The 16,360-nt window shown below is 34.7% G+C and overlaps 1 protein-coding gene across 1 annotated transcript; it reads left to right on the forward strand.

Annotated features, from left to right (window-relative positions):
* Positions 1 to 2,004: 2,004 nt before the first annotated feature.
* Positions 2,005 to 13,068, forward strand: LOC149777510 (uncharacterized). Its single transcript, XM_089942093.1, has 2 exons — positions 2,005 to 2,354; positions 10,282 to 13,068. Exon 2 carries the CDS (start codon positions 10,358 to 10,360, stop codon positions 11,603 to 11,605), a length of 1,248 nt encoding a protein of 415 aa, XP_089798219.1. The 5' UTR covers positions 2,005 to 2,354; positions 10,282 to 10,357; the 3' UTR covers positions 11,606 to 13,068.
* Positions 13,069 to 16,360: the final 3,292 nt, after the last annotated feature.

A 16,360-nucleotide genomic window follows, 5' to 3' on the forward strand; every position in this document is an offset into this window, starting at 1 on the left:
TAGATATTCATTATTGATCTATATGGCTGCAGTTGAAATAATGTTTATATATTCGTATTATTGCGCCATGGACGGATCACAATTTCGTATACAAATTGTATTGGTATATAAATTTGCTTTATAACAAAACTTTATATGCCATTTTATTTCTGATGTATATCTAGATCTATATATATATATGTGTGTGTGTGTGTGTGTGTGTGTGTGTGTGTGTGTGATAAATGATACATTTTGTTATACAACTTTTATTTAGCACGTAAGTTGAATATAAGTTAAGCTGATTCATTACGTCTGTTTTGAATAAAAATCTAGCTTGCCATGGAAAATACTTGTCGTTGCCATTATTTATCATAAAAATTTAAATATGAATGAAAATAGATATTAAGTAACTTCATGAAAATGAATAATATATGACTATTTAACAACATTTTTTAAATTTTTTAGTCATTCAAAGGAATATAATTTAAAAACATTTTTATACAATTGTAAACTTAAAATGTATTACTTTAATTTCGACTATTTCTACTATGGAAAATAGGTCTTATCTATAAATGCTATCATATTATGAAAGATTCAATAGGTTGAAAACAGAAATTAATATTCATTAATGCCTCCACGGGTTAAGTGACTGGGTAGGACTGAGCAGGAGATCATATATATTAATATACATTTAGTTTCATATCTGGAGCGAGCTGAGAAGGTGTAAACAGGTATTCTTGATGGTTGACAAACTGTGGGTGGTTTTGATTTAGTGACAAAAATCTATCAAGCAATACAAAATGGTAATGCACATTAAATCTATCAAAACGGTGATGCAAGTTTTATACTTTGTGTGATCTTTTCTTATGAATACTTCTCATTCAGTAGTAAAAACATTTTTCTCCAGTCTGGTAGTCAATGTAATACACTAAAAACATTGTCATGTGTTTTGTGTGTTTTAGGATTTTCCAACGTAGCTTTCACGATCCGAGTCATGTCACTAGTTGTATACATCGTGACAGTCTATACTGATGTCTAACATGTAGCATAATGTCCCACCCAGTCACTTTATCTTGACACAAGGCCGACCAGTCACTACTCTCCTAATGATGATCACTAAGCGGTGTAGCTACTAGTGCAATTTTTACAAGTCTCTGGAATGACTCAGTCAGGGTTCGGACTCGTGACCTTACTCATCCGAGGCGTACACTCTAACTTCTAAGTCAACGGAGTGATCTAATTTACGTTATAACTATGCATTCCGTTTTATGATTGGGTTATATATGTTGATAGCAATGCCGCTTCATACTGAGTACTGATTGAGTTATCACAACAAGTAGTCCCTATAATAGCATATCTTCAAATGTAAGCACACTACTTATCAACAAGATAAATAGTTCAGTAAAATGACACGGCTGGTAGATATCATCTTGGACAGTTTTATCCTGTATGATTTTGATTTGTTCTTTGAAAACTATCTTGCATTTTATGAATATTTCTCTTTCAGTAAAGAATGAAATTTTTCTCCCTTCTGGTACCCATGGTAATTCACTGTCATAATCGAAAGTATCTTGAACATTACAACTATGCATGTCGATTTGCACTGGTACCAGGTCCTCTGAGAGTAATGCTATTTGATATGGGGATCGATTATAACACGTATTATTTATAGCAACACATCTTGACATGTAAATAAACTTAATTGACATGCTGGTGTAAAATAGCATATGATTCATTCATTCGCCCGTGAAATCCATCCATCTTGATCTTCCTCAAAATGGCCGCTTACTCATTTGGCAGTTTTTCTACTGTGACCATTGTTTCACCCCATTGTTTGACTCATTCCATCAAACTAAAATCATGTCTAAATAATTTGAAATTTTTATATGAAAAAAAACCTTATATTTTACATAATTTGTATATGTATAACTTCAGTAAAGACTACATTATTACCACATATGATGGTCAGAACTCGTTCTATATGGACGCCGTTTTACATTATATGACCTCTGACCTTTACATCTTTTCAATACATAGAAGCAGCAATGCGGGTGATTTGCAACGCGTCAATTATTGAAATCGTTGATACTGAACGCTTACATGACATTTAGTATTGCAGCAGCCATTATATTAAAAGTTATGTTTCCCCACCATTTCATCATATCAGGCAATTCAGTTCAGCTCCCCATACTTAACATTCGGGATAATATCGCGCCAAGTAGCCATTGGCTGTATCTATGCCTGGGTCTAATTTGTAACTTTAATACCTTGATGATGCCGTGTTACTCAGTTACGCACTAAACACGTTATGAAGTGCACCGTCAGAGCATATCATTGGATTTGGTGAGATTCACACGGTATACACGTAATCCAAGGTAGGTGTTCTGCCACTAAGATTTCACTGCTGAATGCAATTTATCGACAATCTTTTTGACGTTTGTTTAGTAGAAACTGTCCAGTGGGCATCAGTAAGGGTCTGGTAATTCAGTTTTCAACGAGTAGATGGTATGGGTACAAGAAATGACAAGGTAGAAAAACTATATCTATCTTGTTTATTAAGGCAAGACTTTAGTTCCAAGGTTAAATGAATGCAATGGCCCATCGTTTCAAACACCGTATTATTATTTACAGAGGATTAATTGCCTGATTAGAGACCAAGTATTAAATAAAGGAAAATCCACACAAATTAATAAAGAATCAACGAGCCATGTGAAATTCAAGGCATGGTTAGAAATGCACTCTCATTCGGACAAAGATGGTAATTATCAGCACTACTCTTTTAGGGACGAGGATGGTAATTATCAGAAGTAGCCATGCTTTTTGGACAAAGATGATAAATATTCACTATTACCCCTGTTTAATTCGACATATATAGGACTTACGGTACTAATGATATGCTATAGTGGGAATCGGTCTAAAAATGGATGAAGATAAAATAGAGTATATATGGGATTGGCTGGCCAGGATTCGATTATAATGAAAGTTAGAGGATTCGTAAGTGAATCCTTTGAGAGCTTATCCTGCATGCAATTGAAAAAGAAACAGAACACAATGTTTTATTGATGGAATATCAGTCCTTTTACAGACTTGAGTTTGGAAAGCTCATTACTGAAATTAGTAAAGGACTCATTGGTGCAGAATTGAAAGCACATGTTTCAAACACTTGATCCAGAAAATGCCACGATTCCTATGGTTTTCCCTACACAACAGCTATCATCATGGACGTGAGTATACTGATAAATATAGTTTTGATCAGCTTTCAGACATTTACAGTTAGTGAAGTTTTAATATCACGGTGTTTGCATGGGTTTACTATGGAGACTTAATTAATACCGTGAGTCTTATAGAGACGAACAGCCCTAGAATAATTCCACATATGCATGTACAATTAATTTTACTAAAATTGCAAAATCGCGATTCTATTTATAAATAAAAAGCAAAGTGAATACCTTTAGTAAGTCTCAGAGTGACATTCATTGGGATATGAAACACACTTTCAGATATGGAAGATGTTGCCTTGAAAGAGGAGGTGATGAATTGCGTAGAATATGTAGTATCAACTAAGCAAGGTGAAGACCTTTGCACATTGATTAATATATATGCAATCAGATGTATTTCGTTGATATATTTTACCATTTATAGAATAATTATGTCATCAATGTGATATTCCCCAGTTGTGTTTTGACACATTATTCTTCAGATATGATCACTTAAGTCTATACCACGATGGTTAATGTTAATGACCCCTCATGACTTTGTGACCTATCAATTTCAGTTAGTGATTGCTTTGGAACTTCATATTTTGTACTTTAATTAGTTTATATCTGCCAAAATGTTTTTTTTTTAAAATTGTATTTGTTCTGGATAATTAAAGTAATTGCTGACCATTAATTCCTTTCTATTGTAATACACGCACATATGGATGATTGCGTTGACCTTCTAGACATCTGCTGCATAACACGAAAAGACTAGTAATTTATTGCAATCTAACATTGAAGATAGATAAAAGGTGATAGTATAAAAGTTAACTCTTGATTAGACATATTTATTTTAATATTTTATTCTGACTTTATGAAGTGAAGCTCAATTACTTAAATGTGTCCTGAAATGCACCATTGTTATACTGGTGTACATACAACTTTGAACATAATTTAATATTCAATAATGTAATATTTGTGAAGCAGACTTATGCACATTGTTTCTATTTCATTCAACAACTATTCATGGGTCTGTCAAGAAAATTACGAGTGGATATGGGACTCACGGCACTAATATTCGCCAAGGAAAAATGGAACCAGTCTAAAACCTTGTGAACCTAAAATAGAGTATACATGGGTTTGTCTGGCAGGGATTGGTACCTGAATATATAAAGGTTATTGACCTGAAAGTTTAAATAACTGACGTATGCGTGGAATCCAGCATTACCTCATAGTAAGAGGAAAGGTTCGACTTAACCTAGTGACGTAGTTCTTGCCAGACTGTCTTCATGCGTTACTCTTACCTTTGAGGTCATCGGTGTTTTGTTCTGATACTGATTACTGCTAAAAAGTGATTTTTCTGAAGGATTTAATGCCATGGGTCGACAGAAGACGGATTTTAATTATAATCCGCATACAAAACTCAGTCGAAATAAATTTACTCTAATTACTAGCGAGTGGCCGATAGCGGACCTGAAAAAAAGATGAAAACTTAAGTTCAAAGAGTGCCACGCGTCGTTGGTCACCGCCACCAGTAATGTCAGAAAACTAGAGACGGAGAAATATTTGTTGGTCATAACATAGCTATAAACATCTAGTTAAGGAACAATGAAAACATGAGTATTGTTACAGCTAATTGACTTCGACTGAGTTTTCCAACAATTGCAAAGTGCCTAAATCTGCAAGTAAAGTCCTTAAAAGGTTTAAGAAATCAAGAAACAGAAGATTAACCTATAACTTTTTGAAATCAACCCCATCTGGACAAGGAACATTCTCGGCCTTTTCTGTCAAGGAGAGAAAGAAGCTTCTGGTGTAATTCTGGGAACTATATACTGAACTATATTTTTAACATAATATGGCGGCGGAAGGAGACATAGTTATAATCGGAATATCGCCTGCCATAGATGTCGTAATATATATAGTACACTCCGCCAGATATGAATTACCAAAATCGGGAGGATACAGAACACTCGATTGATGTGTATATAAGGGATGTACTTGGCTGAAATCAATATATAACCCAAGACCTGCTTTTGTCAGATTTTCCAAATATAAAGACAAAGAGAAAGTGTTGAGATGCTTTAGAAAAAGGCTATGGGAACGAAGCCAGTGAAGCAGCCGCCATGACCGCTGCTGAGAATGAATTTACAGCGGCAACTTTCAGAAGAGTTAATGTGCGTGTAGCTGAGACTTTTCCATTTAGAGCGAAACATGCTCGGTGTCAACCTCTTCCCGACACTGAAAAAGCCACTGAACAAGGAAAGAAAGCCATTTACAAACATGAGAAGTTGATAATAGACGGTTACACCTATGTACTTGATGAGGCTAGAAATTATGCCGTTCTTGTAGATAAAAAATAGGCCAAGATCTACAAAATTTGTATGATGAGAAATGTTCTACTTCTGCGTTAGGTAGTTTAATATGAAATATATCTGGATTAAGGGGGAAACATTTTGGAGAAAAGAGGTTGGATATTATCAACTATGTAGAAAAATTTGATATGTTAGGTTTTATTGAAACATAGGCAGAAAATATAGATCAGTTTCATATTAACGGTTGCCAAAACACTGACATCACAAGAACGAGATCAGAATCAGCTATACGATATTTAGGTGGGATCTCGGTGTTAGTTCGTGAACGCTTCTTCAAACAGTTCAATATCTCCAGAGAAAAAGTGTCTAAAAATATTGTTCGTTAATTTATATTAATTAACGCAAGCATACATAAGTGGAACTTAGTGTTTGGTTTTGTCTATATGTTACATGAAAACGCATCTGTTCACTCTAAGGAAAATCTATATATAGTGGTAGAAATAGAAGAGCTTACGTAAAAAGAAATATGCTGACTATAAAATAATAAGTGTGGGTAATTGTAATGCCTCTATAGGTACTGATCCTGATTTTTAAAAAAATCAAATATGATAGTGTTATAAGCCTACTTAAAGACTTTAATTACACACAAGACGAAGACATGTATGGCATTGCTAATCAAGACGTTTGGGAAATAAATTACTACAAGGAAAAACTTTTTCAACTTCGTCTGTTGACTGGGTTAGTAATATCGAATGGTAGATATGGATCAGATGAACGCACGGGGACATTTTCATGTTTCCAGGGTAAATAGGCATCAGCAAGAGATTATGTTTTAGTTGACGTATGCCTGTTTTAAAAAAAATATATCGTCCTTTGACAGATTATAGATTGGAATTTATACCTATGTCTATTGTAGTTTCCTTGACTACACGGATAAACTAGATCAAAGGGCTTTAAGTGACTTTCGGGATCTAGCAGTAAATGAATACATCAGGAAGAAAGAAGAAAATCTATTTATATATTTTAAAAATTTTGAAGAATATATTATCTCAAAATATGGATACGATTTTAATAGATATCAGCAATTTCAAACTGAAGGAAGCTTCAAACCAATTGTTACAATTTACCATGATGCAGTTAACCCAGCGAAGGCAGCCAATAGAAAGCAAAACCTAGATGTGACATCTCCAAGAAACTTAGTAAAGGCCAATCTTGATTTGGCAGAGAATGCACAGCCTATAAAAGCACAACTTTAAGATATTTGATAGATCAGATTAAAATGCACTATAAAAGTACTTGAAGATAATATATTATATCGAAATATGTGTTTCGACTCTATAGTCACAAACTAAGTAACAGAAGAAAAACATATGCAACAAATTTTGTAAAAATTAACAAAGAATTTAATTATAAAAGTTATAAAGGTGAGAGGAACTTAGAGTATTATGAAGTAAATCCAAACTAGTCCTAATAAGGTCCTAAATGAATGAAAAATTCCTTATAAATTTCAAAATCGGAAATGGACTGGACCTCTAAGAATAGTGACGTTTTCAGGATAGCATTATCCAGAATTAGTTCGAATAATTCATAACAGTTCCAGAATAATGTTTGTCCAAATAATGATCACTCTCTATTTCCACTGAATATTCAAAATAAATAATTTTAGTTTCGATTAATATGTAAATACAACATAATACACGTCTGTATACTCACAACAGGGACACGAGAAGTGTGAATGACTCCCGAAAATTGGAATGAAACTGGTTGTTTCATTCTCTTCTTATATACACAGTATACTGCGACTGTATTTCGCAATAGATCCTACGTGACAGAATACACTATTTATTTTGAGAGGACTTGGCCTATAAATGTGACATAGCCCAACCAATGGGAAGTTACAAAATTATTCTAGAAACATTGAAACCCCATCAGCCACTGAGAAAGTAGACCATAACGAACATTTAAATCTTATTATTAAGATTATTAATAATAATTGCCAACACATACGTAAGGATCTATTTATAGACCCAAGGCAACGACTGCACTCTTAAGATACTCTGGTCGTGTAGGCAGATCTGACTAAAGATATTCTGTATACATTGCAGTCATGAATAAAATGTTTTAACAAAATAGATAAAATCATGTACAAATTGTTAATTACATACTTATACTTAATATGTGAATCTATCTCTTACAAGAAGCAAGCAAATGTACCATGAATTAAACCGAAATTGCATTACCAACCGCCAGATGAAAGCAACACGACAAGCGCGCTTCTCTTGAAATACATACGTGCGCGCGGTTGATGATGGTTTTTTTTTTGTGGAATCGCCGTCGCAGCCAACGTTGGTCAGCGTATAGAGGAATCACGACTAAGGTAACCACTATAGATTAACCACCTTAGAATTGTTGTTGGAGCCATATCAAAAGTAATCAGTGTGAATAGCGGCGGTGGTAAAATAATCTAGTGAATACGTGTCTATTCCTAACTTCCAGATGTGGCACAACGCAGTTTCAATACAACTACCAAGACGTACTCCATGGTTATTGAGGATACAATGATAAGCATGGCTAAGTTTGAGACCGTGATGGAGGAAATGGAAAACCACCGACTATTCCGAAAACAGACAAAATACAGGGGCATTAACCACACAGGTTTACAGTCAGTGAAAACAATAAAATGTTTGCATGTTTGCCAGAGCACTTGTTAAAGGTTCCCAATGATTTAATCATAATCATCACTCGTATGATTTCGCAATTGAATGATTGACACTAGCAGTATGATAATTGGGATTTCGTTGGATACCTATATAGATTGAAGTATTCTAGCAGGGGCACATCGTGGTAACTCTCTCGTATGTGGGTGAGCGTGTGATGTGATGATAAAGTCAAACAGGTAGAATGCTTTGACCTACATCAGTAAAAAGAACAAAAAATACATAATCACTGTTACCATGCGGTCCCATATTTTAAAAGCAACTAAAATTAACGAGGTTTCTGTACAAGTGAATATATTTAATTATATTTTTGTGAATTATATTTGCCCTGGCACTGCTCGGAAGTAGAGTATGTGGATTCAGTAGGTAGGATTAAAGATAAAAGTTCACAGACTGACTAAAACAGATATTTCATTTGAGAAATCCCTCTGCAATAAAATAAAATAAACTGTAAACTTAATGATGAAATTCCCATACCATGTCCTTAAAGATGCCTCTTACAATGTTCCGCCATCAACAGTTAAACCGCTTTTAGCCTATCCTCGGCAGAAACTTTTATAGTCATTTAGGTGATGAAATTTTCGTTATTCAAATTTTCATGACTGTGCAAAAATTGTAGATCACATAAATAGGTCTGCTGTCCTCATGGGTTTTAGATTTCATGCAATTGTCAGTGAAAGTAACGAAAGTAAGAGTCCGTTGCTGCACTCACTTCATTAATTAACATGATATTCGTGCACATGTTAGCTGATCAAGACGTATCAGAAAAGCTGAAATGTTAAAAACAAATTCGTACGTTTTGTAACTGTTAAATTATCTGAAAATTGTTAGGTATATTATCAAACATATTGCTGATAATTATTCTATCTTGACTGCTAAAGTACATTCTTGTCAGCATCCGAAGATGTGTACCATTGATTCGACACTTTACTGTGCGTTTAGTCATGATAGGGATTTTCTAACTCTGACAATTCAACACATCTAGCAATCGATATTGAATTACTACGAATATAGTGAATAGGTATGTGTCAGTTCGATTGACTCATGTATCATAGTTTTGACTCAAGAGTAATGACAACTTTTCCAACCTGAATTCTTTTCAAACACTTTTATTCCTTTCAAACTGGTATACGTTTATTCATTATGAAACTTATTCTGATGTGTTTTACTTTTAATTTTAAAGAGCGACATGTAATAATATACATGAAACCGAGCCGCCATAACGATAATTGGAATGTATGCGAATAGACGGGAATCATGGAATTTGTATATTACATATCTGGCTCCAAATTACCTTAACCTAATTATCCGTTAAATATTCTTATTAGTACCTGTCGTTGTTTCTGGTGTAGGAATTTTATGCTTTCTTAAAAATCTCCTTTTCAGTGCTTGTGCACTTATATGAGTTCTGATCTTATTTGATCCTACAGTCATAAGATGTGAAAGCCATTTACTTGTACTATAATCGGGACAAATTAAGTGATTAAAACGAGGGAATGGTTATGTAAAGTAGTACAAAATAAATTGTATTTATAAGCTTCAAAATAAAGTAGTTACGAATTTCAGGAAGCCTATTATTTTAAAAGTATTTAAGATATATAGACAGAACTACATAAGTGTTTTATTCCAAGGTGACGGAAAGACCGAGTTTGGTACGACACAGGAATACATCGAGGATGTCAGGCCAAGACAATATTCCTACGCCGTAATAAACGAATGATGTCCACCGACTCAGAATAAAACACTTACGCGATTTATTATTCATTTTCGTTCACACATTTTTCAAAATTGGCTGATGTTCTTAGATAGAAAAAAACATTACGTCATCCGTCCATGAAACATTTCACTTTCGTCAGGGAAAGAATGTAACAGTTAATACATAAACTTCCAAAATGGTACATTACGTTTCAAAACCGTTTGTACAGCACAGTGTAAAATTTACAATACTAATCCATTCAAGAAAATATGTCTCTTCATTCTTCAATGTAGCTAGCTGTACATATCTCAGATTATATTTTTATACGAAAAGACTGCTAAAAATATTCGTACTAATTGTACCTTTACTCTTGCTTATAGGTTAATACAAAGGGGAATTACTCAGCGTTGACCACAATAGGTTCCATTGAAATTGTTGACTGAAGAAGAGAAAAAGATGCCCATATTCAAAAAGAATTTTAAAAAATGTTTGCTAAAAATATGGATCTGCGTCTTTTTTGTTTGTGCATGGTATTTGTGTACGTATCATACCTACGATTACATCAAAGCAAAACTATTTGACTACAAATCACATTACAGCAAGCACAATAAGGCAAGTCAAGCCGTCTTCGAAGAATTAGAACTATACCTTAGAATGTCTAGCAGATTTCTCGACAAGTATGACAATATCCTGCTTCCAAGTTTGCGATACTTTTGGCCAGGCAATGTGTCTATCGTTGTTGTTCTTGACGAAGAAAGTGCACAGGATAAAGAACTTGGAAAGACATTGCCATTCAGGTATCCCTACCCTCGAGTGGAATATCAAAGTCCGATTCATCGCAGTATTTACCATTCGCGTGGACACGAAAGAATGCAGAGAGATTTTTTCTATCCTGAGGACAAAATAAAGAAAAAATACGTCGGCTTCATTGATACAGATACTGTATTCGTGACGAGGGTGATACCGGAACTGTTGTTCGAAGAAGGAAAGCCTGTCATCATTGGAAACTATGGGAAATATGACACGCCTTTGTTCAGTAAGGAAGAATCACTAGGTACAGGAAAAATGCTCCAATTAAAAGAAATCATGAGAGGCATGGCATATTTTCCCGTTATAATGAAAGTTTCACACATTGTTGAACTCCGAAAATATGTGGAAAAATTACACAAGAAGAACTTCGATGAGGTATTCAAAATATCATCGAAAGGACCTTTCTCTCAATTCAGCATCATGTGTCAGTATGTCTGGACCTTCCATAGAGATGAATACAAGTTTTATTTCCACTTGAGGTCCTATAATAATGGCACATGGCAAGGAGAGGATAATCCCCCAGGGAGAGAGCCTTATGAGTTCTATCAAAACAACGTGACCGAGGAACAAAAGATGCCGAAGCCAAGATCATCCATACATCTCCGTTACCATGACAACTGGAAAAATCCTGACACGTTAAGAAATGTAATCAAAACGGGAATTTGTTTTTCTGGTGGTTTTGACCTTTGTCCTAACCAATGTAAGCACCTGAATAGGAGTGGTCTGCAAAGAGAACTTTACTATTTTGAATTTAATGATTGGTCATGGGATAAACGTTGTCTCGATGAACAAAGGAAACATTATTCATTAGTACATGAACAAAGTAACGATATGGCATTGCAAGCTTTAAAAACAGGGTGCGCTGAGGTCGATTCATTGTCATTTAAGCCCTGACATATAATTTTGCACAGGAACACAATAGAAGGGACCAATCATTGATGTCGTGTATCACACAAGATTTATAGGTGAAAGGCTTTTCACCTTTTGAAATATTGTAGAGGCGAGGGAATATCCTAAATATATTTACATGCAATGAGTAGTTGATAGTTTATAGTGTTTAAGTATCATAACATAATTTGTTGAAAATTCTATATTTTTCTTTGGTCTAATCTTTATAGTACAAGCGGGTTTATGAATGTAAAGACTTTCTTGACAGTGTCACAGGTAGCCATATTAGATGAAAGATGAATGTATCTATGAATCATGCACGATGTACATAGGTTATATATATATAGATATATTATATACATTTTAAGTAAACGTTATAAGCATACATCAATATGAAACGCTAAGAACTGAAGAACACGCTTTCTGCCAGGGTCTACGTTAATACTACGCATACTGCCAAGGTCTACTTTAATACTATGCGTACTGCCATGGTCGACATTAATACTACATATACTGAGAGGTCTAGTTGTACTGCCACAGTATGGATTAATGATACGTACACTGCCATTGTCTAAATTAATACTACGCGTACTATCAGGTCGACATTAATACTACGGATACTGCCGGGGTCGACATTAATACTACGTGTACTGCAAAGGTCGACATTAATACCACGTGTACTGAAAAGGTAGACAATAACACTACGTGTACTGCCATGGTCGACATTAATACTACATATACTGAGAGGTCTAGTTGTACTGCCACAGTATGGATTAATGATACGTACACTGCCATTGTCTAAATTAATACTACGCGTACTATCAGGTCGACATTAATACTACGGATACTGCCGGGCTCGACATTAATACTACGTGTACTGCAAAGGTCGACATTAATACCACGTGTACTGAAAAGGTAGACAATAACACTACGTGTACTGCCATGGTCGACATTAATACTACATATACTGAGAGGTCTAGTTGTACTCCCACAGTATGGATTAATGATACGTACACTGCCATTGTCTAAATTAATACTACACGTACTATCTGGTCGACATTAATACTACGGATACTGCCGGGCTCGACATTAATACTACGTGTACTGCAAAGGTCGACATTAATACCACGTGTACTGAAAAGGTAGACAATAACACTACGTGTACTGCCATGGTCGACATTAATACTACATATACTGAGAGGTCTAGTTGTACTGCCACAGTATGGATTAATGATACGTACACTGCCATTGTCTAAATTAATACTACGCGTACTATCAGGTCGACATTAATGCTACGGATACTGCCGGGGTCGACATTAATACTACGTGTACCACAAAGGTCGACAATACTACTACGTGTACTGCCAGGGTCGACATTAATACTACATATACTGAGAGGTCTAGGTGTACTGACACATTGTGTATTAATAATACGTACATTGCCATTGTCTAAGTTAATACAACACGACATAAATACTACGGATACTGCCGGGGTCGACATTAATACTACGTGTACTGGCAGGGTCGACATTAATACTACATATACTGAGAGATTTAGGTGTAATGACACATTATTTATTAATGATACATATAGTGCCACTGTCTAAGTTAATACTACGCGTACTATCAGGTCGACATTAATACTACGCATACTGCCGGGGCCGACATTAATACTACGTGTACTGAATCATATTGTTTCAACTGTCCCTAGTCAACCATGCATATAAATATATGACCACTGGTAATCTGGTCCACTGAACATAGAAATATGTGACCACTGAGAGTTGTATCCGTCTTGTAGAGAGTGTACAGAAACGTTCTGTTGCAGGGCGTTTTAGGGCCAATATATGTCACGTCAATATCTGGAGGAGTTGGTCTAGTAGAAATTATACACTTTTAATGAAACATAATACGTGTCATATGCACATAACAATCAAACCGTACAAATTACAATTTGGGAATGAACTTTGTTATTTCGATTTGTCACAAGGTAATCATTTTCATGGCAAAGTATGAAATTTTTTTGTAAATGACCAAACTTTACATGCTTAGTCAATTATGTACTAATGTGAATATCAATCATGTTTTTATAACTTATAGTTGAATAAGCTATCACATTTATCGATACAGCAGTTAACTGCATAAAATCTTTATGACAAGGTATCGTATGCCGCAGATGAACAGATTATTGTAGTTTTAAATTATGCGATATTTCCTTATTTACTAGATGTAAAATATAATAAATGTAAAGTTATTTCAATAAAAGAACAATAAATATTGATCCAGTCGTTAGGAAAATAAAACTGATCAACAGTACTTTTCTGAGTATACTGCTTTATAAGGGTCACTCTACAGTATGGGTTTGTGTATACTGCTTTATACACGTCACTCTACAGTATGGGTTTGTGCATACTGCTTTATACGGGTCACTCTACAGTATGGGTTTGTGTATACAGCTTTATACACGTCACTCTACAGTATGGGTTTGTGTATACTTCTTCGTAAAGATCACTCTATAGTATGGGTTGTTTAGTAAACTATTACATAAACATCACTCTACAGTACAGACTCTTGGGTATACTGCTTTATAAAGATCATACTACAGTATGGGTTTTGTGTATACTGCTTCATAAGGGTCACTCTACAGTATGCGTTTTGTGTATACTGCTGAATAAGGATCACTCTACAGTATAGGTTTGTGTATACTGCTTTATAAGGATCACTCTACAGTATGGGTTTGTGTATACTGCTTTATACGAGCCACTCTACAGTATGGGCTTGTGTATACTGCTTTATACGGGTCACTCTACAGTATGGATTTGTGTATACTGGGTGTTTGGGCATACGGCTTCATAAGGATCACTCTACAGTATGGGCTTTGTGAATATTGTTTCCTAAAGATCACTCTGCAGCATGAGTTTTCTGTATGCTGCTCCATAAAGATCACTTTACACTATAGGCTTTTTGGGGTATACTTCTACAGTATGAGCGTTTGGGGTATACTGCTTGATACAGATCACTCTACAATATGGATTGTTTTGTATACCGCTTGATAAAGATCACTGTACAGTATGGATTGTTTTGTATACTGCTTGATAAAGATAACTCTACAATATGGATTGTTTGGTATACTGCTCCATAAAGATCACTCTACAATATGGATTGTTTGGTATACTGCTCCATAAAGATCACTGTACAATATGGATTGTTTGGTATACTGCTCCATAAAGATCACTTTACGATATGGATTGTTTGGTATACTGCTCCATAAAGATCACTCTACAATATGGATTGTTTGGTATACTGCTCCATAAAGATCACTCTACAATATGGATTGTTTGGTATACTGTTCGATAAAGATCACTCTACAATATGGATTGTTTTGTATACTGCTTGATAAAGATCACTCTACAATATGGATTGTTTTGTATACTGCTTGATAAAGATCACTCTACAATATGGATTGTTTGGTATACTGCTTGATAAAGATCACTCTACAATATGGATTGTTTTGTATACTGCTTGATAAAGATCGCTCTACAATAAGGATTGTTTGGTATACTGCTTGATAAAGATCACTCTACAATATGGACTGTTTTGTATACTGCTTGATAAAGATCACTCTACAATATGGATTGTTTGGTACACTGCTTGATAAAGATCACTCTACAATATGGATTGTTTGGTATACTGCTTGATAAAGATCACTCTACAGTATTGGCTTCAGATATTCTCCTTCATAAAGATCTATACGAGAAGCGCTTGCATACAAATGTCGTGAATGTAGAGACATGTGAATGGATATGAAAAACATATCAGCGATTCATTTAAGAAGTGTGTGTGTGTGTGTGTGTGTGTGTGTGTGATTTGGATTTCTAATGTAGCTTTAAAGATTCTTTCAGTCATATCGCTACGATGCCTTCGATGCGGCAGTTTATAGTGATGAAAAATCGGCATTCTGGTTAATGAAAAAAATATGTTGTTTCTGTTTAACGGCAAACATTCTACAGTAACATACTCAGTTTCACCGGAACCATATATTGCTTGCTTATTTTATTTTCGCATGTGATCATGTTCAAATTTCAAAACATGATGATTTCATAATACTTCAATGAAAAGCAGATGTAATAAATCATCTGTTATCGCAATTATCATTTTACGTGAAAGAACATTATTCTTTAGTCAGTGGTCCGCAAAGAGACACAGAAGACTGAGCAAGGAGCTGAAACCTTTTTCGAGCTCTCATTAACGCCAACCTTTACCTAGAAAATGTTGATAATATGAGCAATGAAGGCAGTAGATTGCAAACATTAAAAATAAAAAGGATATTAAAATGAAACATTACATAAAATTTTATAATGATATCAGGCATTGTTTAATATAAGCATTTATAGCAGAAACTTATTACTGTATACTTAAAAGACGAAGTAAGAAAATATTGGTGTCGATCGGTGAGAGTGATGTAACTAAAGGATTATTAAATTCATCTTTTGTGGTATATATGTGGTAACTAGATACTCATCAGAAACGTATGAGGGTAATGTGAATATATAAATAGTGATTAAACGTCCGTTTGTTTCTGTTAGAGCTGACATGAATACCATAGTCTCCTATTATAATATTTCTTCAATGTATTTAAAAGAACTTGAATATTCGTCAGTGGAAATAAACGTTTAAAATCCATCGTTTGTTATTAGTCGTCATTGGTATTTATTAAAACCCGACACAGATCCGAAATGGGTTGTAAACGCCGTGAACTAA

This window comes from Sinohyriopsis cumingii, chromosome 18, assembly GCF_028554795.1.
Source record: "Sinohyriopsis cumingii isolate HCF-2022 chromosome 18, ASM2855479v2, whole genome shotgun sequence".
Lineage (NCBI taxonomy): Eukaryota > Metazoa > Mollusca > Bivalvia > Unionida > Unionidae > Sinohyriopsis > Sinohyriopsis cumingii.